This window comes from Macrobrachium nipponense, chromosome 13, assembly GCF_015104395.2.
Source record: "Macrobrachium nipponense isolate FS-2020 chromosome 13, ASM1510439v2, whole genome shotgun sequence".
In the NCBI taxonomy this organism is placed as follows: Eukaryota; Metazoa; Arthropoda; class Malacostraca; order Decapoda; family Palaemonidae; genus Macrobrachium; species Macrobrachium nipponense.
The window spans coordinates 52324540-52351719 of NC_087206.1; the positions used below are offsets into that span (position 1 = coordinate 52324540).

Consider the following 27180-nt stretch of genomic DNA (forward strand, 5'->3'; position numbering starts at 1 on the left):
CGAGGGTGATTTGTAAGGTCAGAATCGATATGAACTTATAGCGTCTCTGTTGGCTGATTGGATAGCGTCACTGACTGCCCTGATTTCGTCCCCGTCCACTTGGACGGTGGTTCGATCCCTTGGGGGGACGAAATTATTATCAATTAAAAAATTCCCCTTCGGTACATATATGAAAATATATCATTTGGGAGGTAAAAGTGAATTTTAGATTATTAAAGGACCATTTGTAGCTTGAATTGGATAATTATAAATGGATCAACGGTTTACGATTGATGGATAATTATTCATCCAACAAAAAGGCCTACGTGCCTGTCAAACGCTCGGAAATTGGCCAACATGGTAGACGGGGTTTCATATTGATTCTAATTACGAAAGCACCCAGATCGAGGGTGATTTGTAAGGTCAGAATCGATATGAACTTATAGCGTCTCTGTTGGCTGATCGGATAGCGTCACTGACTGTCCTGATTTCGTCCCCGTCCACTTGGACGGTGGTTCGATCCCATGGGGGGACGAAATTATTATCAATTAAAAAATTCCCCTTCGGTACATATATGAAAATATATCATTTGGGAGGTAAAGGGAATTTAGATATTAAAGGACATTTGTAGCTTGAATTGATATATAAATGGATCACGGTTCGATGTGATAATTATTCATATATTATATATATATATATATATATATATATATATAATATATATATATATATATATATATTATCTATATATTTATATAAGTTCAGGAAAGCTGAAGACACATGGATTTTTAAAGGAAGATTTATTCTTGTGGAAATGTTTTGCATATGACTATGTGCATCATCAGTCTGCAAAATGACAGAGTAATAACATTAAAGATACTGTAAAAAAAAAACAGGATTCTTAAAATGACAATTAAAAAACATAAAAAAATTATTAAAAGGAGCAAAGTAAAAACAACTTTTGTTACACCAACCTTCAGGCACAATGGAAAAAGATAGTGACCAAAGAAGGAACACAAACTCCCCAAGGACAACTATGCCAGATGTAGTTGAGCAGAAGAGCAACCACTGTTTAATGATGGAATGAGTCTTTTAATATATAATAACTAAGGTAGTCAGGTAATCTGCATCTTTAGAATATCCTAATTTGGAAAAGTGCCGCTTCTTGTCCTCAATTTTATAGTTGATAGCATGATTTTTTATATTCGAATGTTCTGGTCTGCTCAATCTTTACCTTGTTCTAAAACTAAATCCTAAGTGACAGCAATAATGTACCTGCAGCAACCTTTATGTTGATCCAATATAAGTACAGTACGGTCCCCAATTATGCGAGAATTTGGTCGATCCAGGGCCTCGCAGTATTGGAAATTTGTATATTTCAAAACTTATACCTTATGGGAATAATTCCATTAGGGCCAAGGCAAACAGCAACTTACCCAGTCAAACTTATTTATGCTACCCATTTTCTATACTTTCAATACTGTAATTTTTTCTAATATGAAATTGTTCTTATGCATATATAAACATTAAAATAGTTTTAATAACTTGAAAAGGTTTAAAATTACACACAGGATGGTGAAAACTCCCAAACGTAAACAATGCCACCATTTGGTGCAAGTGTACTGTACGATACAGTCATTTCCTTTAAAAAACCTTTCGAATGGAATTTCCTCTACCTATCCTCTGCCAAAAAACCTTCAAACTCCTCTATCTCATCCTCCATGAAAGAGTTCTGCTGAAGGAAGGCTTTGTGAACCATTTGAAGTTTCGGGGACAGGCCGATCATGTGTCCTCACTCCCTTTAGGCCTAACAAACTAGGTTACGAGCACCTGTCTCAGTTTCTTTGTCTGGCATGTTCACTATGTAATCGTTTTCATATGAATTTATTCTACGATAAAAAAAGAACATGAAAATTCAAAATTTGATATGAAATTACAATTTTTTAACCGTTAACCCTTAACCCTTGGAGTGCGACTGTCGCCCATGAGCGACGACAGACATTTGTTATAGAAGCGCAAACGTTGACACTGGTTTACCACCATAGAAAAATTTTTACCCTTAAAATTACTGGTCCATATTCTTTGATTTACAATAATAGAAAACCTGATGGCAATATCTAATTTAGCACCATCTATTGGTGGGGTCCCGAAACATAACAATAAAAAAATAGACCTCAGTGTTTACGCCCAGCTGGGCAAGAGATGACTTGTATTTTGTTCATTTATTTGTTATAATTTGGTATCTTTTACGTATTAATGTGTTATTTGTGTTATGAATCAATGCTAGTTGAAAGTAATATTTTGATAAGTTACCACAAGCTTATGCAATAGTAGAATGCAGCAGATATAATGGCCAGAATCTAAATGTTATTGTTTGGCCCTTTAACTGGTCATTTAAATTCTGAGCCTTTAAATCGATTGTAAATGTACACAAATATATGAATCAGTAAACTATGTATATGTTTTTATGTTATGTTATATAAAGACATACTTTTCCTCATATACTATATGTAGTATATGTAAATTATATATATAAATAGAGAGAGAGAGAGAGAGAGAGAGAGAGAGAGAGAGAGAGAGAGAGAGAGAGAGAGAGAGAGAGAGAGGAGGATTTGCCTAGTTGAGACGTAGTTGCCAAAGTGTTTTAGGTAGCCTAGGATTCGTGGACATTGTTTGAGGAAGGAAAAAAATGCGTTTTAGACGGCTAGGCTTCGTGGACGTTGTTTGGGAAATGATAAATGAGTACTGAATACTGATTGACTTAGCCAGTTTATTTGGAAAGTGGTGAAAAGTTAGTACTGACAGCAATGCAAGCTGAACTCATAACACCAGTTATTATTATTTTTTCTTGCATTTCCTGTCTTTTGCTCCACATGCACAGTTGTGTAGGTTAGATTACTTTTGGTTTTCCGCTCTAGTTTTACATTTTTATCTAAGGCAATGATTGTTTTATTGGTTTTTGTATCACGCACACAACTATGTAGCCTATGCTTAGTTTTCAACCTGGAAAAGTTTGAGAGTTACCGTTTGATCAATGGTTAGTTACCACCGATCAAACAGTAACTCTTATCTTGTACCAGTTTACATGGTTTTGCAAACAGATTGTTGGAAGGTTATTCAAAAAGGCCTCTGATTGGTAAGAGGAGACTGGAATCACCATTATCAAACAGACTCACAGGCAGGCATTTCATTACTCAATTTGTAAACAAAAATCACAAGCCTGGTGTATTGTTTGCAGTATAAGAAGTACTGACTGCTGCTTGAAAAAAAAGGGCAGTGAAAAAGAAAACAAACGACATATCACTGTGAAACCTGTCCTAACAAACCACCTTTGTGCATTTTGCCATGCTTCAAAATGTACCATACTGTAAGCAAGTATAAAAAGACCTGTGAATGTAAAAAGGATTCAAAAATAGTGGTTAGCGGAAGTTTTATTTTTAAAGTTTTCTACATGAAAATATATAATGCACTATAAATACTTTTTAATTTCATTCATCTTTATATCATATATAAAAGGTTCTCACGATCCCTTCTGAGAGGTAAAATGCGCCTTTCGCGCTCCATTCGACGTTCAGACATCTCTACGTACGTCTTGTACCACCACAAATACTCAAACTCTCGCAGAAGATCGCTCACGGACGACACTTCGCTAATGCTTGCTGGTGCGAGAAGGCATTTTGCGCATGCGCACCTGAGTAACGCTTGTAAACAAAACAGCAGCTTGATCCGTGAGCTCCCAGCATCCCTCAAGGTGCATGATTAAAAAGTTTTCGTCTAGTAGGCCTATAACTATTTTTCCACGAATTTAAAAAAAAACTATTTTATGTCGACGTACAATACGTCGGTTCAGCATCCGATATACAATTTTCGTTGACGTTTAATATGTTCAATTGGCGTTTTAGGGTTAAATAGAAATTATAAAAATGCAAAATTCAACATGAAATAACAGTTTCTTGAAAAGTTTAGATCAAACTATTCTCTCTCTCTCTCTCTCTCTCTCTCTCTCTCTCTCTCTCTCTCTCTCTCTCTCTCTCTCTCTCTCTCTCTCTCTCTTTTTTATATTAGTCATTTTCAGCAAACCCTATTTCAACATAAGAAAAAATAAATGAACAAATGCCAAAAGTTAGTCAAAACAAGTTAACCTAGTAAAAAAATTCTTACTTCATGTTCGTCTTCAACTTAGGGGCAAGCTTTTTAGTTTCGAGAAAATAGGTCTTCCTCTTCGACTTCTAGGCAGATGCATAGATAATGTGGATGATCAGATTACACTTTGCAGATCTGAATAATATGTTTGGTGATGATGATACTGATCATTCATACACACTGCTCTATGATGTCACAAATGCATGAGGCAGAGCCTTCTTAGCTAATGACCGAGCAGAAGCCTTCAGAATACACTTCGCAGATCTGAATAATACCTATGGCAATGATGATGGTAATACCGATCATTCATACACACAGCGCTATGATGTCACAAGTGCGTGAGGCAGTCCCTTCCATCTTAGGTAATGGCTGAGTAGGAAATTTTTCTCTCGCATTCCCCCTTGGAGGAATAGTTTTTTTCCTCCAAGCTGTACCCCCACCCCTTCTCTCAGATACCTTTGAACCCCCCCCCCCCCCCCACCTAAAAATACTTGAAAAGACAATAGATTTGATGCGTTTTGTGGCGCATGACTCTCAGACTTTGAACGGGTTTACAGATACTGAAAATCTATTTTTGAAAACAAGCGACTGCATAAAAGGGGAATCGCATGATTCAGGACCAGACTGTACCAGGACATCCTGGGGATGTAAACTTATAGACCACAGTGGATCTCATGAAGGGCTGCAGACGGTCCTTGAAGCCAAACAAGGAGCCAATTTTACTGGGATTATTTGATATAAATTTTAAATGAATGCAAGGTATTTCTGTTTCAATAATTTGTTTCAGTTTATATGAAAATTTGGAGTTAAAAATATAAGGGGGATAGAAGCAGACATAAGTTTTTTCGGAACATTAAAAACCAGTATGGCAGGGTGAAAGTAATTAGTTAAAAGTATGTTGACGATTCTAAGAACTAGATCCTTGGAAAATGAATTTTGTTGAAAGAAAGTAGTTAAAAATTCAATCTCTTTATGAAATATGGCCCAGCTGGAATTCCGCTTGTATCTTGAACAAAAATGTGGACAGAGTTGCAGCTTGTATATAAAAAAATGTGTATATTGGGCTGCTCATATCTCAAGGTATTACTGTAATATATACAGTGGTCCCCCCCGTATTCGCGCGCGCGCACACACAATCGGGTTACGAAATTAATCTGTTCCGAAACGGCCTTTGTAACCTGATTTTTTTGTATCTAGAACTACGTTTTACATGTAAATTGCCTAATTCCTTCCAACCCCTACAAAAACACCACAGTAAATTTTATAATAAAGCTAAATTGACCAACAAACAATGAAATAACAATTTGGACCATTCAATACTTAACCTAACCGTTACTGTACCTGTAAAAAAAGTGTGTTAGTGTACAGGGTACAAGAAATACTGTGTACACATGTACCTACTTACATATGTAGTAAAATGTGGAACCTTACCTTTCGAGTGAGGTGATGTCCGAAAGTGGCGACAGAGGGGGAGGGCAAATGGCAGAAAACATGAACACTTAACTTTTCGAAACACATTAAAAAATGGCAGAAAACATTAACACTAAACTTTATGAAACACATTAACAAATGGCAGAAAACATTAACACTTCTTGATTACGTATCTCCATCTTCGTCTCCATAGAAAGCATCCTCTTCTTTCCGTGAACTTCAGCAACATTTTTGGGACCCATGGCTAATAACGTAAGTCATTAAAGTCACACACAACACGATAAAGTATCTTACAGTACAACGAAAGCAAAATCACTAACACGAATTTACATTAAACGAAATATATGTGAATGAACGAATTCCAGGTGTTTACGATAACACTGCCACAAGGAAATGGTCAAGGAATGCCTTTACATAGAGGCATGATGGGACAGATGCTGACCAAATGGAGAGCAGGATCTTATGGTGGTGACTAGCATCAGGAACCAATGGGAGAGTGGGAGGATGGTGGCGAGTCTACTGAGTTGGCGGTGCGCGAGTTTTAAAATTGTTCTCGGCGGCTGGGGCAAATCTCAGGCTTTACAGTACATACACCCTTTCGCAGCCTGAATTATTGTCATACACAGAAGCAAAACAATCTTCGTCTTTGCCTTCGTAACCTGGATTTTTCGTACGTAGGGACTTTCGTATGTAGGGGTATGACTGTATATACATACAGGCATTCCCTGGCTTAGGAAGTTCCGAGGTTACAACACTTCAATTATATTCATCAGAAATTATGTCCAGGTTTACAATGTATGTTCCAGGGTTGCGTTGCTTACGACACCAATCTGAAGGAAGAAATAAAACTCTAAAAATGTAAAATAATATTTGAATGTGTGTGTTTTTTTTTTATGAAAAATGCAGTTTACATAATTTTTAATACATTCAAAGCATTAAAAGTAAGATTTTTGACGATTATCTGGCTTACGACAATTTTTCAGCTTACTACGTGTCTCAAGAATGTAACCTCCATCACAAGCCAGGGACTACTTGTATATATATGAGGCCTTATGTAAAATACCTAACTTCCACGTGCCATTTGCTGGCACATTCGTCAGATGTTTTTCAATAGTAAAACAGGGGTCAGAAGTTACACAAAGTTTAGTTAGACCTTCAGATTCATTCAGCAGAGTGCATCCACTTGAAGGGGAGGATGGGCTGGAAAATCTGTACAATATTTACTCATCAGTATTGTTTTCATTTTACTGGACTTCAGCCTCATACCCCACTAACTACCTCATTTATTAATTCATTCCGTGTCACATTTCAGACTAAGAACAACATTTCTCCTAAGTGGAGACTACTACATCCACAAATGTTGCTTACTGGCATACTGATTGGTTTCCAGGCCACAGCCTTATCATTTGTATATATACACTAAATTAACAACAGATCAAGAACACTACCATGTGGAACTCCGAACACAAGAGGTCTTGGATCACTAATCCATCAAGAGCAACCAGCTGGTCCTTTGATGTTATTTAATATATTTGTATTTGTTCAATGCTTTTTATACTGTACTTTATTTCATCGGGAAGTTGTTTCATGTCTTATTTTTAAAAATTTAGTATGTTGTGAAGTGCTGATAGCCATAAGCTAATTAGGCTGTAAGTATGGGATAGTTTATACTGTTAAGTCATTTTCACTTATCGATGCTTAAGTTATGATGTTCTAACACAACCAATAAACTAATTTTGTTTGTTATTGTACTTTTTAGGAAAACTGGATATTCGGTTGAGGAGTTGGTAGCACAGCTGCTGTCATATGCAAAAGAAACAGCTGAAGAACACACTGATCAGAAGCTTAAAGATTGTGTCCTGATTGTTCCTCCATTTTTCAATCAGGCTGAAAGAAGGTCCATATTAACTGCAGCTGAATTAGCTGGCCTTAAGGTTTGTTGTAGATTGTTACATCAGATTGATATAAACCTATATTATTTGAGTTGAATATTACCTAATGTTAAATTTAGCTATATCTCCCCGCCGATTAGGCGAGTCGGCATTCAAACAAAAACAAAAAATCGAATGGCTGCCCGGATGACTCTAGTTTACCTGTTCTCCACCAGGTGTGTTTCGAATGTTTTAGCTCTTTTCAGAATTCTCCTTGCCACCATTGCAGCTAGGTGATTGTTGGTATTCTATGAAGCTTGGCTGTTTGACATCTGTTTACAGTATTGTAATTAATATTTCCTAGGATATCTTCCACCGAAAGCGAAACCAATATCAACATTCCTTTGTACTGGCAAGGGTACAGAGTGTGATCTTGGAACTACTAAATGTGAAGAATGTAGGGAATTGTTCTGAGAAATTTATACCTGAATGTCAGATATAGGAAAGACTAGAAACTAATAGATTGCGAAAGAAATTAGTTAGGTTAGGACTTAAACCAGTCTGGCTATCCCTACTCAGACTAGGCATTTTAGTAGGCTAGTATTGACTTCCTTTTTAGCTCCGCCTCCTGCTCCCCGTTCAGTTCAGGGAAAGCGTAACAAGAAGTTAGAGCATTAACCTATTTTCAGTTCTAATACAAGTTGAACCGAGTTCGTGACAGGAATGTTCCGAATCCCTCCTTAGTGTGCGCTCATTTTCTCTTTCAAGGCTACACTGTCTGTAGTATCTAAAGTTCTCGCCGAGTTAGATACTCTAGCTTCAGAGATTCCTAACAGTTCATATAGAAATGCTTTCAAGTATGTATGATCGCTTTCGGACGAGGCGGGAGCGTCGTTGTAATTCCTCTCCCACCGCCTCCCACTTCTGGCGCATTGTTCTCTCTTTCCCTCAGCCGACTCGTGCAGACTGCGGGTATTGTTGACTCGTGCGGACTTGGCAGAGTCCTGAGTCGCTTTACTGTCTTCCTCTCATTGAGTTTTGGTGGATTTGATACAGCACTCAGCTGCTGTCGCCTCTCATCGACAAGTGTCGCTTTTTGTCGCAAAGGGTTGCGGAGAAAGAGCAATCCTTCAAGCTCTTTTGTTTACCTCCTGTCGGCAGCTGTCTCCTCCCGTTGCCCGCTGACGGAAGAAGAGTTTGAATGGAGTTGGAGGAACTTGTTTGGGCTGGTCGGCGTTTGTTGGCGACACTGCGCCTTGCTGTATCCTCATTTTGTTGAGGAAAGAGGCCACATAGAGAATATATCTTAATTGTCTTAGTGTATTTTGGCGCCCTCTAAATATTGGAGAAGAGAACCAAAGCTTTCTCCAATTAGAGAGCATTTTGTAACTTTTCTCGTCCTCGGACGCACAATCTCCCTTTGGGTCTGCCTTGGCTTGTCGTCTTGTCTTTTAAAGTCACGGAGAACCGAAGGCCGCCTCTTGCTGTACAACGCTTACTGGTCCTTTAACCTTCTTTAGTAGGAGGTTCGCTTTCATTCGCTTTCCTGTTGGGAAATGAACTCGAGACTGTCAGACATGCTGATGGATTTTCAGTGTAACTCGAGTTATTACCTTTTATCTACGTTGTCTTGTCTCTGCGATGACTTAGAGAGGTGGAGACGCCAACCCAGCAGGTGTTTTTTAGCGAGGAAACAAGTAACTAAAACAAGTAACTCATTTCTGATGCTTAAGGGTAATGTCCTCATGCTTATACTCGCTCGGTTTGGAAGAAGTGAGAGCACTTTTGCTTCCTGTCTGATTATGCAGCTGGGTTTAAGGCGAAAGGGGATTATCTATTTGTAGTCTTGTTTTATACATTTCGGGGATAAGTGCAGACTCAGGTTCTGGGATATCTTGGGACCAGTACGTTACATGGTGGAGACGGCAAAGGGCAGTTGTGATTCTTTTTGGTTGTCCTCCACTGGTTTAATCTCCCTCTTATAGCTTCCTTTGTCTTCAGCAGAAATCTTTCATAAGTCTCTTTTAGTAGGAGACTGTATATAGAGGGAATGATGGTCCAAGGGTAATTCTTTTGGATGAGCTCCATAAGTAATTGGAGATGTTCTTGGACGTTTGGAGACTGAATTACAGTAAGTGTCTGCCCATATACTTGTTGGTTTTCTAGCATGGTTTTAGTGCCTTTCCAAAGAACGGTCAGACTTGTGGTACATGCAGAATGTATTCCACTTACCATACATCCACAGTCATGCAAGTTCCTTCAAAATGTTTTTACTAGAAGGTATTGCTGTTCTGTCTACTTTGTTTGGGTTAGTGTGCAGCCCTCTATAAGTTATGTCAGGGTACACTAGATAGTCATCCGGGCAGCCATTTTTTTTTTTTTTAAATGCCGACTCACCTAATCGGCGGGGTGATATAGCTAAATTTAACAGTAGGTAAGTATCCAAACAATAAATTCTATTATGAAAATTTATATTTCTCCTCTAAGAATGATAAAGATAAATTGCAATCACTTTCACTCTAATAATGGATAGTGGCTATCCATGAATGTCTCAAGAGGTTCCTGGAAGGAGCAGGGAAATCATGTTCACTTTCCAGATTTCTAGTGACAAGTTTTTACTTTACCAATATTTATCCTTTGGGATATGTATCTGTCCATATTGCAGTGGCTTTGCTTGTATTGTTATGCTTCATTGACCTGGAGCTGTAAGGTATGTTTTTTTGGAAGACGGTAAGTGTGGGACCTCCATACTTGCTGATCTTAAATTGGTGCTCTGCAGATGCAGGTGTGAAACCTCTCTCTCTCTCTCTCTCTCTCTCTCTCCTCTCTCTCTCTCTCTCTCTCTCTCTCCAGTTTTAATAGTTATACAGTAAATGAAGGGCGAATTGTATGTCATTTTGTTTTCATGTACGTAGTTTGAGTACTTGATATAACTGGTGAGGAAATATATTCCAGGATTTATTTACAGGCAGTCCCCAGTTATCTGTGGGGGTTCCGTTCTTGGCTGGATGCTGATAAGTAAAAACCACCATTAACCGAAACTCTACAATTTATGGTGCTTATGGCGCCAATATCCAATTAATGGCACCGGTAACCTGCAGATGGCAAGGATAACTAGTTAATGGCACCTCTGTTAGGCACAGGTGGCCCACAGTTACTGTCACATCAGTCAGTGGTGTTTCGGTTTTATAGCGCCATTGTCTGGTTATCGGTTTCTTAGGCCAGGTGCTAAGACCGCCTCATAAAATACAAACATAACGAATATGCATCTTTTCCTCTGCTCTTTTAAAAGGTTATCCTTTACTCCGCAGTATCCAATAATACTGTATGTAGTCTTTTATTGCTATTTGTGTTATACAAACAAACCAATTATATTTTGGTTTGGAAAAATCAAATGAGGGTGCAGGTAAGATTATTTTGCTGAGAGCTATTTTCTTGCCTCTATTTAGTGTAAATTAATTTCCAGAAACTATTCAATAATGACAAGGTTATTTTTCTTTATAGGAACGTAAATATAATATATATATAATAGGATATATATATATATATATAATATATTTATAATATATATTTATATCTTATTATCTATATCTATATATATATATATATAATAGATATTCTATAATATATTATTATAATATAATAATATAAATATATATATATATATATACCAGGCAAGTACCCCGGGTTACGACGGGGGTTCCGTTCTTGAGGCGCGTCGTAAGCCGAAATCGTCGTAAGCCGGAACGACACTTGGAATATCCTTAAACTAAGAAAAAGTTAGAGACCTTACCTGTGTGACATGCAAGTATATTGCATGATGTGTAGTGTGGTTATTTCAATGGCAAAGGATGGTTCTTGAAGGTATAATTCTTTATTAAACTCTTGTGACACTATAAAGCACAATGTACTACACTTAATCCTTAGGTTAGATTATACACTAAAACACTATATTATGCACTGTACACTTCGTAGTAGTATTTGTTAGATCCTGGAGTACACTAAAATCCCAGTCTGGTAGCTCTGGAAGGTAAAAGTATAACACAATTAGTACAAAATACTACACAAAGTCCTGAATGCAATATGTAAATTATAGATATCAAGAGTAAAGAGTTAATGTATGTTAATTAATTCCTTACTTTTAGTTTATAATTCCTTACTTTGAGTTATATCAAGAGTAAAAAAAGTTAATGTATGTAATTAATTCCTTACTTTTAGTTTAAATTTGTCGTTCACGTAACCCTGGATGCACAAAGTCTTATGTGGCCCCATAGCCTACATCATTCAGGGGGTTCTGGAATGGTACAAAAAATAATTAGTATGTCAGTAAGTACTCTATGCATAGTAAGTTACATACAGTAATATGCACCATACAGTGGTTTAAATATCACTATATAACATGTATAAAAACTTGTTAATGTATGTTAATTAATTCCTTACTTTTAGTTTAAATTTGTCGTTCAACGTAACCCTGGATGCACAAAGTCTTATGTGGCCCCATAGCCTACATCATTCCGGGGGTTCTGGAATGTACAAAAGATAATTTTGTCAGTAAGTACTCTATGCATAGTAAGTTACATACAGTAATATGCACCATACAGTGGTTTAATATTGCATATTGTAAATGATTGGTCTACACCCCCTGTTCAGCAGGGAGTGTACAGTATGTAATTCCATGAGGGACCTTGATCACTTATCCCATGTGAGAGATCTTGGTCACTTTTTTTTAGTATGTACGTATAAAACTTACTTAATGTATGTTTACTACTATGTATAATTCCTTACCTTTAGTACAGTAGTACATAGTTTACAGTTGTCGTGCTATGTTATGTAGTAACCCTGGACAAAGTTTTATGTGGCCCCATAGCCTGCATCATGGAGGGGGTCCTGGTTTCTGGAATGTACCAAAAAAGTATCAAAGTTAAGTCATGTTATGTTATGTTTAGTAAGTTACATACATAAGCCATACGTACAGTGGTTTATGAACATGTAACATATGTACATAATCAAACTTGGTTGGAAATTCCTGTAAAAAAAAAGTTTATGTACGTATGTAATGTATACTGTATGTAAAACCTTACTGTTCATACTTTGTTACACTAACATGTTACATGTGATACATATACTTCCTGAAGGGTTTTTTCCATCCAAAAAATGGTGCTTCTACTTGTAGTTATCCCTTGATGACACTTGTAGTAACAACCTGGAGTTGTGTGAAAAATGTTGGTTCTGGAAGGAAAAAGTAACAAAATTAGTGTACAAAATATACACTGCAGAAAGTTGTGAATGCAATATGTTAATTACTGTAGATATATCAAGAGTACTAAAAGAGTTAATGTATGTTAATTAATTCCTTACTTTTAGTTTAAAGTTGTCTTTCAATGTAACCCTGGATGGACAAAGTCTTATGTGGCCCCATAGCCTACATCATTCAGGGGGTTCTGGAATGTACAAAAAATAATTTTGTCATAAGTACTCTATGCATAGTAAGTTACATACAGTAATATGCACCATACAGTGGTTTAATATCACATATAACATGTAGTATAAAACTTAATTTAGAAATTCCTTACATAACTTACCAACTTTTAGTGAGTCTCAAAGCTGTTACCTAGGTTGTGGGAGATGGAGGTGGAGGTGTAGAGCATTCATGATAAGGATGCATTCCAAACCTAACTTCAGTGTGCTTTATACACAGATAACAGGCTAGGATGATGGGCAGTCTGGAATGAAGAATTAATATTAAAGGACAGTATGTAACCACTTAGGTGTACAAAATTTATTGTACGTATGCAAACATTAAACACAACTGAGAATTCCTTACCTTCAGCAAAATGAAGACATGTAGGCTATGTAGAGGTCTGGTTTATGTAAGTCACAGGTGCATGCCAGTCTGGAATGATAATGTAGTACATATGATTATAGTATGTATGTTACATACATAACATGGTTATTACATATGTAATATTAAAACATTAATAAAAAAAAATGTCCTTACCAAATTCTAGTGGTTGGCTTGCTTACTGGGATGGCCATATTGGTACATGAGAGTGGTGGCTGGGCTATGGAGTGGGATGGGCAGGTGCTTGGGAGTCTGGAATGATAAAAAATATATAAAATGATAGTTACTACTACTGTAACTACTGCACATGTTATTACTGTTTGACATATGTAGTGTGTAATACGTATGTTCAATATAAAAAATGAAGAATTCTTTTACCTGAAGGAATGAGAGAGGTGATACTACTCGTATCAACTGATTTGGGCTCTGGAAAGGTGATACTCGTATCAACTGATGAGGGAACATCTACATCGGAAAAGAATGATATGGGTACATACTATATTATAAGGTGGATGTAATTGTAGCATATGACACTTTTAATAAAATTTTCTATTAGCAATTTATAAAACATTTTATACAAATTTGTTAAGGATTCCCTTACCAATGATGTATAGGGCGAGGCATCAAAACCATGGAAAGGCTCAGGGTCATCTGGGTCACTGTCACTATCAAAGGGGTCTGAAATGAAAAAAAAAAAAAATAATAAGGTTATGCAACAAACACATTGTACCACTATGTAAGTTAGTGTACGTATGTATGTAGGGTGTAAACAATTTCCAACATGAAAATGAGAAAAATGAAATTGCTTACCTTGATTGTACAGGTGGGCGGGTGCGGATACAGAGGGTCCAGGTACAGGGGGATCTGGAACTGTCACAGGTAGTACAGGGAGATCTGGAACTGTCACAGGTAGTACAGGGAGATCTGGAACTGTCACAGGTAGTACAGGGGGATCTGGAACTGTCACCACTTCTGCAATAAAATTACAAATGATGAAAATTAATGAAGTTACAATTTACTCTTACATTTAGTTGTTACATTAAAAAATTAACACATTTTAATATGTACACTATGTAAACACATAAATTAGTAAAAACAGTTCAGAATTCCTTACCAGGACTAGGAGTGGGAGGTGGTGGTACTGGAGACTTGTTGAAAGAAAGTGTCAAGCCTGGACTGCACACTTCTCTTCGTCTGCTTCTACCTTCAGGGTACTCCTTCCTTGTAGAAAGTCACCAAATCCATGATTCCTCTCTTGATTTTGTCAAACCTAGAAACGTTAGGGTCTTCTGCCTCAAAAGAAGCCAAGGCTCTCTCCAGATGAGTAAAACCCTCTGACAAGCCTTTCCACAGTTAATGACCTGGGTTTTGGCTCTGGTGCTGCCTCCTCTTCCTCAATCATTTGTTGTTCAAGTTCTAGTAAGTCCTCTGCAGACAATTCCTCTCCATGGGAAGCCAGCAGCTCTGTACATCATCAGGTTCAAGATCTAGTTTCAGCCTCTTGCTTAGCCCTACGATCTTCCTCGTCACAGTCTCGACGTCTTCTGCAATGGTCAAAGCCATTCAAAATGTGCACAAACTGTGGACACAGTTTCCTCCAGGCCCCATTTAAAGTGGTCGTCTTCACCTCGTCCCAAGCACTTGCAATGTTCTTCACTGCATCTGCAATGTTGTAGCCCTTCCAGAATTGCTTCAGTGTCAACTCCTTGTTAGCTTTCTATGGGCCCTCAAAGCAAAACGTATGGTCCTTCTAAGGTAGTAAGCCTTGAAATTAGCTACTCCCTTGGTCCATTGGCTGTATCAGCGATGTGGTATTGGGTGGGAGGTACACCACCTTCACATTAGGATGCATGTCGCTCAAATTTGAAGGGTGACCAGGGGCATTGTCCAGGACTAAGAGGGCCTTAAAAGGCAGACCCTTCGAAGTCAAATACCGCTCCACTGCTGGCACGAAATGGTCATTGAACCAATCTTCGAAGACCATTAAGGTAACCCACGCCTTCTTGTTAGATTTCCAAATCACAGGGAGTTGACTCTTGAAAATGCCCTTGAAAGCCCTGGGATTCTCGGCCAAATACACCAGCAAGGGCTTCAGTTTCAAATCACCACTTGCATTGGCCCCAAACAGCAAAGTCAGTCGCTCCTTTCCAGCTTTATGGCCAGGTGCTGACTTCTCCTCCTTGGAAAGGTACGTTCGATTTGGCATTCTTTTCCAAAATAATCCAGTCTCATCCACATTAAAGACTTGGTCAGCCGTGTAACCACCATCCTTAATTATCTCAGCCAAACCACCTGGAAAACTTTCTGCTGCTTCGCTATCAGCACTAGCAGCTTCACCTTGCAGGCTTCACATTATGCAAATTTGCACGAGCCTTAAAACGGTTAAACCAACCTCTACTCGCGGAAAATTCACCACCAGCACTGCCTTCGCCAAACTTTTTCACTACTGCCTCATGCAGCGCTCTAGCCTTCTCCTGGATCACACTTAAGCTCACCGGAACACGTCGCTGGTTCTGGTCCTCCAGCCAGATCATGAGCAATTTCTCCATTTCAACAATGCTCTGGCTACGTTGCTTCTCGTTTATCACCGTTGGACTTTATCAGGTTGCAGCATCCTTTAAAACATGCTTCAGAATACGTTCCTTATCCTTCACAATGGTTACCACCGTGGTCCTGCTCAAGCCTAAAGAACGGCCTATTTCGGTGTTAGTTTCTCCCGCTTCCCTCCGAACGCTTTATCACGTTATATTTGACCTCCATCGTGATGACCTTCCTCTTCTTGGATGAACTATCATCGGAGGAAGTACTTTGGCGTTTAGGAGCCATTGTAAATTTGCGAAAATGGCAAGGAATTTCAGCAACGTCTCAGCACACAACCTAGTGGAATGCAGGCAGGCACGCGATTGAAGTGGCGTCCTTTCGTATTGTTACGCTTGGCGTCCTCGACCGTCCGAGGTCGTTGTTCGGTCAATTTACCATACAGTTTAATAGCGTTAATTAATTTATGCACCTCCGCTCAAAAACTAGTTCTGCATATGAGGTATCGTTAAAAAGCATAACAAAACGTCGTAACCTTGGAATTTGTGTTGTAATCTAACCAGAAACTTAGTTTTTTTAATTATGTACTGGAAACAAGCAATGATTTTTCATTATATTTGCGCTTTTGGACTGTTTTAAACTGCGCATCCCAAGCTAGTGTATTCATTCGCCGCAAAAACTAGTTCCGCATAGCGGCTGTCAACTAAAAAAATCAAACAAAATACGAAAAAAAGTGTCAAAAATCATCATAACCCTCAAAAATTTTTGTTGTAATGTAACCAAAAACATATTTTTATTATCTGTACTGTGCTAAACTATAAAGGATTTTTATCATAGCATGCGTTTTTTAAAAGGCGTCGTTAACTCGGAGCGTCGGAAGCGTCAAGCGTCGAACCTCGGAACAAGCGTCGTAACCCAGGACGGAATTTCCATTGAATATTTAAGAAAAAGCGTCGGAACGTCGTAAGCCGGGGACTGCCTGTATATATATATATATATATACAGGCGTTCCCCGGGTTACGACGGGGGTTCCGTTCTTAAGACGCGTCGTAACCCGAAAATCGTCGTAAGCCGGAACGACGTTCTTGAAAACATGTCCACAGGGAAAATTTCACTACTAATTTGCAATTTTTCTTAGGGCCGTATCTAAAATTATCACTAATTTACTTTTTTTTCCATGTGCAACACTGTGTATTCACAAATTACTGTATATTTTCATTAAAATACAAGAGAGAGAGAGAGAGAGGAGAGGAGAGAGGAGAGAGAGAGAGAGAGAGAGAGAGAGAGAGAGAGAGAGAGAAATAACTCCTTAGGATTCAATAGATTGAAATGAACGTCTGTAGGCAACTTTTTCCCCCTCCCATAAATACATATATTTCTCCAGAGAAGAGAGAAAGAGAGGACTGTGCAATTAGTGTTTGTCTGTCTATCAATTCTTTTGCCGAGAGCGAGAGAGATAAAAGAAGAAATAGAAACACCAAATGTATGACAAGTATCTTTGTGGAGAGAGAGAGAGAGAGAGAGAGAGAGAGAGAGAGAGAGAGAGAGAGAGTTGTCCTTACAGTATTTAAAAGAGAGAAATGGAATGATTATTGTATTTAAAATACTCAGATATGAATTTTGTACTTATAGTATTATTATTGGAAAATATTAATTGATAAACTTATTACATAACACATCCATTGGAAAAAAAAAATTTTGGGATCTAATCCAGTCTCTAGTTGAAGAGAGAGAGGAGAGAGAGAGAGGAGAGAGAGAGAGAGAGAGAGAGAGAGATTACAATAAAACCATTAAATTCGTTGACCATTGTATGGCATTGTTAAGCTTGAGTGTCACTCGAGTTGAGGTGGGGAAATTGATACAGAAAAAGACAAAGGGAAGAATTTTCTTTTGAAATTAGTTATCGTATTATTACTACTTCTATTATTATTATTATTAACCAAACAAAAACTTCTTTCAGTTTTCTTCTGAAGATTGAAAAAGAAACCCACAAATTCAATTTGTAACTCGAGAAGACTGCTGGGCCTTGACCCAGGCTAACATCCCAACATCTCTTGAGAATGGGCCACAGAAGGGCCTGAAAGTACTCGAGTGTGGAGTAAAACTATATGTAAATACTTAGAAGTAAACAAGTTACAAATTGAATTTGTGGGTTTCTTTTTCAATTATTATTATTATTATTATTATTATTATTATTATTATTATTATTATTATTATTATTTGAAAATATAATAAACACGTGCATCTACCATAAAAATTCTCTCATCTCAGTAAGAAAGAGGAATTATCCTTACAAGTGAAATGGAAAGGTCATTTTCATCTCTTTAAAATACGACCATTATGAATTTTGTAATTAAAGTTTTATTATTATTATTATTATTATTATTATTATTATTATTATTATATTATTATTACTGAAATTATCAATAAACATTTTACATACTAGTACCATCAAAATTCTTTCATCTCGGTAAAAGAGAGAGAGCGAGAAAGAGAGAGTGTTTATCTCTCTCTGTTTATAACGCTTCCAGCGAAAGAGAGGGAGGGAGTTACCACTATGTATGACACATTATTATCTTGTGTGGCAAAAGAGAGAGAGAGAGAGATAGAGAGAGAGGAGAGAGAGAGAGAGAGAGAGAGAGAGAGAGAGAGAGAGAGAGTTAACCTTAATTAAAAGTGACATGGATAGATTAGTACGTATTGTATTTCTTTAAAATACTATCACATATGAATTTTGTAATTACAGTTATTATTATTATTATTATTATTATTATTATTATGATTATTTGTATTAAAAACAAATAGTACAAGTACATAAAAAATCTCGAGTCTCAGTAAATGAGAGAGAGAGAGAGAGGGGAAAATGTCAGGACCACGTGATTGCAACACTGCAGCTCTCCCCCAGCTATTCCCCCTCCTGGCTGTCACAGAACTTGATATATAGCTGACAGTTTTAGTACCTGGATCTCGAAAAAGGTTACTGGAAGTTACTTCAAAAAGACTGGGATTTCCTTCATTCTTCCATAATTTTTTAAATATAAGCTAAAATCTTACTAATTCACTATGGTATTTTCTTTAATGAATTGATATTATTGCTGTATAAATTAATATTAATATTTGAAAATAGTAAATCATTTATTTATCATACTAAAAAACATACATCTTTGTAGTATATATATATATAGAGAGAGAGAGAGAGAGACAGAGAGAGAGAGAGAGAGAGAGAATTATAGTGATTATTTTCGTTAGAAAATACAAAGAGAGAGAGAGAGAGAGAGAAACTGTGCTAAACTATAAAGGATTCTTATTTTATCATAGTATGTGTTTTTTAAAAGTGTCGTAAACTCGGAGCGTCGGAAGCGTCAGCGTCGTAACCTCGGAACAAGCGTCGTAACCCAGGGCGGATTTTTCAATGAATATTTAAGAAAAAGCGTCGTAACCTCGGATGTCGTAAGCCGGACCCGTCGTAACCCGGGAACCGCCTGTGTATATATATATATATATATATATATATATATATATATATATATATATATATATATCTATATCTATCTATCTATCTATCTATATCTATCTATATCTATCTTCTATCTATCTATCTATCTATCTATCTATCTATATCTATATATATATATATATATATATATATATATATATATATATATATAATATATATATATATATATCATATAATATAACAGGTGGCTTGCGGATTACAGAACACCAACTTTACCAATGTTGGTGAAAGTTGATTTGTATTGATCTTGTGGAGAGTCATGTCTGTTGATAAGATACGATAATCTATAGGAAATAGTAGTTCATGAATACTGTCTTCCTAAACATTTTCTAATCTCATATTTATTTACATATTTCCTTAACTGCACATTTTATTCCAACACATAATACAAACTCTCGGTCCTTTACATAGGGAATTACTATTCAGCGCCAGCTGGACCGGTCGTAAGATTTACTAACAAGGTAGTTCAGCAGTAACTGCTTGTTGTAAGTCTTGCCCGACTGGAGGTAAACATATCACTTTGCTTTCGACCGCCCTCGAGTGAAGACTAGTGCTTGCCTCTCTGCCCACCTCTGTCATGAGATATTTTTGGAAACCAACCTAAATGCTGCTTGCTTCTACCTATTTCTTTCAGAATACTTGTGTGTGTGGAATTGTAATTACTCTTTTCATTATTTATTTATTTATTTTATTTTTTATTTATTTATTTATTTTTTTTTTTTTTGTGGAATTGCATCGCCGGATACGATGCAGTCCCACGAAGTGGACAAGCCCCCCTCGCCCGCCATCCAACTGGAGTGTGTGCCCTGGAGTGGGAGGCCTTATGTAAGTGTGGGGCATCTCGGTCCAGCGATGCTGTGGACCCTCATCCAATGTGTACTTGGTACCAAGGGCATGAATGCTCTCAGGCCATACCATGTGATAATTGTCTCTCCTGGTCGGAGGAGCAGTAGGAGTTGTATGAGAAGAGGAGGAAACCACGTAAAGTCACCAAGGTGTCGTTGGAAAGCTCTCCCTCGACACCTCTGGTGACAGACACGTTGTCATCCTTTCTCCCTCCTAGCCAATTGCGTTTTTTTACCATTTCGGTCGAGTCAAAGTTGACCGAAGGTTGATATTTTGGCACATCATTATTTATATGAAAATATTTGAAAACTCATAAAAGCTACAACCATGGGTTGTTTTTCGTTGTATTCTACATGAAATTGTGCACATTTCCATATATAAAACTTTATGTAACGGCTAATTTAAAATGGTGCAAACATTACGGCAATTGGACGAAAAAATTTATGATTTTTTCGGAAGAGTTACCGCGTGGACGTAAGGAAAAAGTTTTTTCATAAATTCATCATAAATCAAAATATTGTGCTAGAGACTTACAATTTGTTGCAAAATGAAGGTAAATGATTGAATATTTCTAGAATATAAGAGTTTTAGCTTACAATTGCATTTTTCGACCATTTCGGTAGAGTCAAAGTTGACCGAAGGTTGAAATTTTGGCACATTGTTATTTATATGAAAATATTTCAAAACTGATAAAAGCTACAACCATGAGTTGTTTTTTGTTGTATTCTACATGAAATTGTGCACATTTTCATATATAAAACTATGTAACAGCTAATATAAACTGGTGCAAAAATTGTCAAAAGTGACGAAATAATTTCAGAGATGTGTCGCTGATTCAAAAGTTTTTGCAGAAAAATACTTATAGGCCTGGTAGGCCTATAAGTATTTTTCCGCGAATTTAAAAACAAAAATTTTATTTCGACGTACCATACGTCCAATTGGCACCCAACAGACAATTTATATCGACGTTTAATACATTGAATCAGCGTTAAAGGGTTAACGGCTATAATGTCAGTAAAATGCAATTAGCAGATGATTTAAGAATGTACAGTGATGCTCATATCTAATGCGACATGATTCTTTTTGTATGGGCCAGATTCTCGGACTCAATGTGACATTGCCAAGTACTGTTAAACTTCTTTTTTTTCATTTCGGATGTCATACATGGTGAAAAGTTTGCAAATTCTTTTCCTTATGGTTATATAAATATGATCCATGTATGCATTGGTATAATTCATAATTACATAACTAATTTTATTTATTTCACACTGCTTAGTTCAAAGTACAGTGTGGTAATGTTAGCGGTGCCGCCAATAACTGGGCGCTCAACATGCTCCTCGGGCTGGTCAGTGTAACTACCTCTGCAGTATTATAACAGTAGACCTAAAAAGCTCAACAGTCATAACAACATTTTCAGAATAGGAATAGGAATTACAACAAGTTTTCTGTGAATTTTGAAGTTCAGGCTGTGTTTAAGCTGCTTGTATGTTGCAAAATGATTTATAGGCCTAAAATATAATCTAAGCCTTCAGAGATGTAATCTGTTACTAATGAAATTATTTATAAAGATTATCTTTTCTTTAAGAAATAAAAGATGATGATTTTGATTATATGGAGAAGATGGCTAGGCTATTAATCGAAATATTTTGTAGTATTAATATCAAGACAATGGAACACTTGTTTTTTAAATTGGCTTAAATATTATTTTCTTAAAAGTCCTTCTGCTCACTTTTGGTGTATAATTTATTCTTTCATAAGGTAACTTGAAGCACAATGGAGGGATAGTTTCATTAAAAAAGAAAAGGAGGAAATAAAAAAGTTACTAACAGACTAGGTTGCAAGTTGTGAGGTATGTAAAAGATACAAAAGAAACCCAGCTAAACCAGTAATAGAGTTTTTTTGGAGTAGAACTTTTAATGAAGTTGCAGCAATGGATGTGGGAGAGATAGAATAGAGAAAGTCCTTGGTAAAGGTAGATATGGCAATGAGGTATTGTCAGTCTTTTAGGATAAAAGATAAGAAACCAGAAGCTATAATAAAAGAAACTTTTTGATGGTTGGTTTGCTCTAGTACTTTGAGCACTTTCCAAAATTTTGTCAGACACGGGAAGAATTTCAAAATGAAAAAGTAAGGCAAATGGTGGAAAGATGGAATGTTAAAAGTATTAGCCACAGCATCAGAAGCTCCAGGGAGCAACGGATTATGTGAAAAGACCGTAGGCATAATCAAAGAAAGTTTGAGAAAGATGATGGAGGATGAGGAAGTGGATTGGTTCATAGCATTAAGACTTCAGTGGTGTGGCCAGTTAGGTCTTCGCCTGCCACCTCAGTGGCTGCAAGTTCAATTCTTGGGTATTCAATTGAGGTGTGAGAGATGTGTATTTCTGGTGATAGATGTTCACTCTCGACGTGGTTCGGAAGTCACGTAAAGCCGTTGGTCCCATTGCTGAATAATCACTGGTTCCTTGCAACGTAAAAACACCATACAAACAAACATAGCATTAAGATGGAAAGTGAGTGCTAGGAACTGCTTAAATAATGGAGGTTTCTCTCCTAACCAATTAGTATTTGGAAAAAACCCTTCCTTTCCTAGTTTAATGGGAGAAGAGTTCAAGTCCTGCAAAGAGAGAGAAAGGTATAGAAGAGAGTATACTAAGGGACACACTGAATGTAATGCTTAATGCCAGGGAAGTGTTTATAAAAAATGAGTCATGTAATAAATAAGAATTGGTTCAAGTAAAAATGTCAGAGAACATAAATTTGAAGAGTCGGTAGTGGTAGATGATGCATTTTATAAGAAAGAAAATGAAAATGAATAAGAGAGAAAATGAAAATGAATGGAGAGGACCTGCTCAAGTAGTGGGATTATCAGGCAAAATAGTAGTAGTTAAACATGGGGATTCTTTAAGGGGGCTCGGCTGGCTGGCTAATGCCATTTTTAAGGACAGAACTTTGACATTCGTACCACTTAATAAGGTGACTTGGGACATCTCCAAACCGCACATGATTTTCACCTCTGACCTTCAGTTTTATGACAACCAGTGCAATTTATCCCAAAACTAACCATTTTTCAATTTATATCTCCTTCCTTGATACTCATTATTAACCCTTAAACGCCGAGCCTCTATTTACGAAAGTTTCTGTCGTATGCTGGCGGCATTCATGAGTTAGTGCCAAAGTGGATTTTTTTAATCACAGCATGCTTAGTTTTTAAGATTAAGAGTTCATTTTTGGCTCCTTTATTTTGTCATTGCCTGAAGTTTAGTATGCAACCAATCAGAAATGAAAAAAAAAATCTATCATATATAAATATTGGAATATATGATAGCATAAAAAAAAATTTCATATATAATTGTATACAAATCGCGCTGTGAACAAAACAGTTAAAGCTAATGAGTTTTTTTTTTTTTTTTTTGTATTGTACACTAAATTGTGATGATTTTGGTATATAACAAATTGTAAAACGATCAAAGCAGCACAGAGAAAATATTATCACAAGATGATGCATGAATTCGTAACGCGCGGACGTAAAAACAAGTTTTTTTTTTCTAAAATTCGCACATACGCGGCTGGGTAACACTTGTAAACAAAACAACAGCGTGATATGTGAACTCCCAGCATCCCTCAAGGGGCATCATTTAAAATCTCTCACAAACTAGGCCTATAACTATTTTTTCGTGAATATTTAAAAAACCTTTGTAGTCGACGTACCATACGTCCACTTGGCACCTGACAGACAATTTTAGTAGACGTACAATACATCCAGTCGGCGTTTAAGGGTTAAGACCTGGGATTACTACCATATGTAGACCTCCAATCAAATGAAGTTTTTTTTTTTTTTTTTTTTTTTTTTTTTTTCTTTCTTCTAAAACTCATTTTATTTGCTTCAAATGAATTTTTCCATTATGGAAAAAAATAAACCCTATAAATCAGGAAAAATTATAAGAAAAGAATGAAACAAGTGGGAAAAAGGGCTTCATTTGATTGTTCTATAATGTCTAAGTTATATACCAAACCAATGTCATAGCTTTAAAACTAAGGGAAGAGAGAGAATTTGAAGGACAACAAGTATGGTTTTGAGATACGGGCGTTCAAAGTTTTTCTTTGTATTTTTACAAAGACAATGTTAATAAATCATGATTACTGTAAATTTTATATTCCTTTTTGGGTATTAATAAACCAGAACTATGTTATTTATCACAATTTAATCATAAATGAAGATTCTTTGCCTAAAGATTGTAGCCTGGGGCACCGCGTCAGGCGAGATGGGCCACTTCTTCATACACAACACACACACTCTCTCCTTCACTAACTCGGCTGATGTTGCCAACATTATGGTCTTCTGACCTCTTATTAGAGCAAATTTTCTTCTTCTGTATGTTAGCAAGATGTTTTGCTTGTCTTTTCCTCTTTGGCATGATGAAATTCTTGCCGAAATAAAGAAAAACAGATGTAAAAGCAAGTGAATGTCAGAGGTGAAACTCAAACATGTATTCTCTTTTTACAAAGACAATGTTAATAAATCATGATTATTATGAATGTTATATACATTTTTGGGTATTAATAAACCAAAACTATGTTATTTATCATAAATGAAGATCCCTTTGCTCAAAGATTGTAGCCTTGGGCACTGCGTCAGGCAAGACAGGGCGCTCCTTCCTACGCAGCACTCTCTCTCTCTCTCTCTCTCTCTCTCTCTCTCTCTCTCTCTCTCTCTCTCTCTCTCTCTCTCTCTCTCTCTAATATCACAGATATTATGATTTACTGAACTCTTATTAGAGCAAATTTTCTGCTTCTGTATGTTAACGAGATGTTTTGCTTGTCTTTTCCTCTGGCATGATGAAATTCTTGCTGAAACAAAGAAAAAGAGACATAAAAGCAAGCGAATTTCAGAGGTGAAACTCGAATGTGTATTTTCTCTCATGTTTCTGTGCTCACTGAAGGATGTGTAACCATCCCGTCCCATCTTGTCACTCGTGGAATCTCCATAGATGCCATTGGTCACAATTTGTTTGATAATAATTATCAAAATTTACAATAACAGAAGAAATACTGCATTTTCTTGTACGGATCAATGTTTTTGGCTTGTAGAGTTACTTTTATTAATTACCCTGTAACTATGAAAGTAAGAGGAATTTTGACGAAATATTTTGTGTACACATTCTCCATTGCCATACAAAGCTCCATGAATTTTATCATGACTTTGCTCTCTCTCTCTCTCTCTCTCTCTCTCTCTCTCTCTCTCTCTCTCTCTCTCTCGATCGCCTCTCTCTCTCTTCTATCTCTCTCTCTCTCTCTCTCTCTCTCTCTCCCACCGTATATGTCTCTCTCTCTCTCTCCACCGTATATGGGGTACCGGCCGGCTCTTGAGATAAGTAGCTAGAATACACATTACTAGGATTGAAAGACTATCACCGGAAAGAGAAAGGATACCTAAAATAGATAAGTCCCATGTTGTGAAAGGTAGATCCTATGCCCCAAATGAAGAGTATGTAGATAGGCAGAAAGGAAAGGAGATAATAGTTGGCTGGAGAAGGAAGGCAGACACAGAAGAGGCTATAGAAAGAGGTGTGGTAGAGGAAACTGTGGAAGATGGCGGGCGAAAGTGAATTAATAGAAGGTGAGGTGAAATAATAGAGGAGATACCCAAATTCAAAAAGGGAAATAGAGTTAGTGTTGTAAATAATGATACAGGACAAGTAGAAGAATGGACTATATTAAGTCTTGCAGGAAAAAGATCAAGCAAATCTTGGGCTTATTCGTACAATGTAGTACAATACTCAGAGTCAGGTGACAAGGGATTGGTTAACTTAAGGGATTATAGTTATGTAGAAAAAATTGGAAATGAAGAAGAGGTGTTGCTAGGATTTGAAAATATGTAGAAGCAAAATGGAAGCTAAAGAACAACAACTACAAAGTTGGAGAGAAAACAAGGTATATGAGGTGGTAAATGATGGATAGTAACTGAAAAGGTAAAAGGGGGAAAGGATATGTAAAGCAAGATTGGTAGCTAGGGTTTTAGAAGAAGAGATGGCTGAATGGAAAAAAAAAAAGACTCCTACATACAGTGCCGAAATTTTAAAATTTTGTTTTACGATACTAAAATTGAAAGATTGGAATGGTTATGCTTTAGAAGTTAAAACTGTGTACAGTAGTACCTCGAGATACGAAATTAATCCGTTTCGAGGCGCCTTTCGTATCATGAGGTTTTCGTATCTTGTACCACATTTTACATGTAAAATGGCTAATCCGTTCCAAGCCCTCCAAAAACACCCCAGTAAATTTCATAATAAAGCTAAATTGACCTATAAACAATGAAATACTACAACAATTTGGACCATTCAATACCTAAATTAAGAATAAAAATGCAAAACCTGTAAATAAAGTGTATATTAGTATACAAGAAATAATATTACTGTAACGTAAAATGTGGAAGCTTACCTTTTGAGTGAGGCTACGTACATACGTAATTATCCAAGGAAGATTGCTTCTGCCTACTTTTCACAATGTTCCTGTGTGAGCCTTTTCGGGGGGTGTCTTCTACAAATGATTGCACTTTATGAAAAGTGGCTTTAATTTCTGCTGTTTTTTTTTTTTCTTTCTTTTTTTGATTTTTAACTTTTTTACTTTTTTTTTTTTTACTTTACGTAAGTTTTTTTTTCTATTTTTTTTTATTTTTTATACAGAATTTTAACTTTGTTTTTTATCACTTGGTTCTTTTTTGCGCCTCATGACTCTGTTGGCCCTGGTGTCCATCAAAACCCTGTTCAACCAAATGCTCTCTCTGCAACTGATTGGGGTACTGAATGTTCGGCTGCTGACCTTCAACATAAACTGAAGTGCCTTGATTATACGTACTGGTATGCATGTTGTAAATGATTGGTCTACACCCTCTGTTCAGCAGGGAGTGGATATTCTACCAACCTTGCAAAGTTTCCAGTTATCCCATGAGAGAGACCTTGATCACTTATCCCATGTGAGAGATCTTGGTCACTTTTTTTTTTTTAAATAACG

The 27180-nt window shown here is 36.8% G+C and overlaps 1 protein-coding gene across 1 annotated transcript in view; it reads left to right on the forward strand.

Annotated features, from left to right (window-relative positions):
* LOC135225788 (hypoxia up-regulated protein 1-like) overlaps positions 1-27180 on the forward strand; it is a gene marked incomplete in the record, with an annotated part of 558991 nt that overhangs the window by 111845 nt on the left and 419966 nt on the right. The window contains 1 exon segment of the mRNA XM_064265268.1: positions 7313-7487. Within this exon segment, the coding sequence (XP_064121338.1) occupies positions 7313-7487 (175 nt within the window).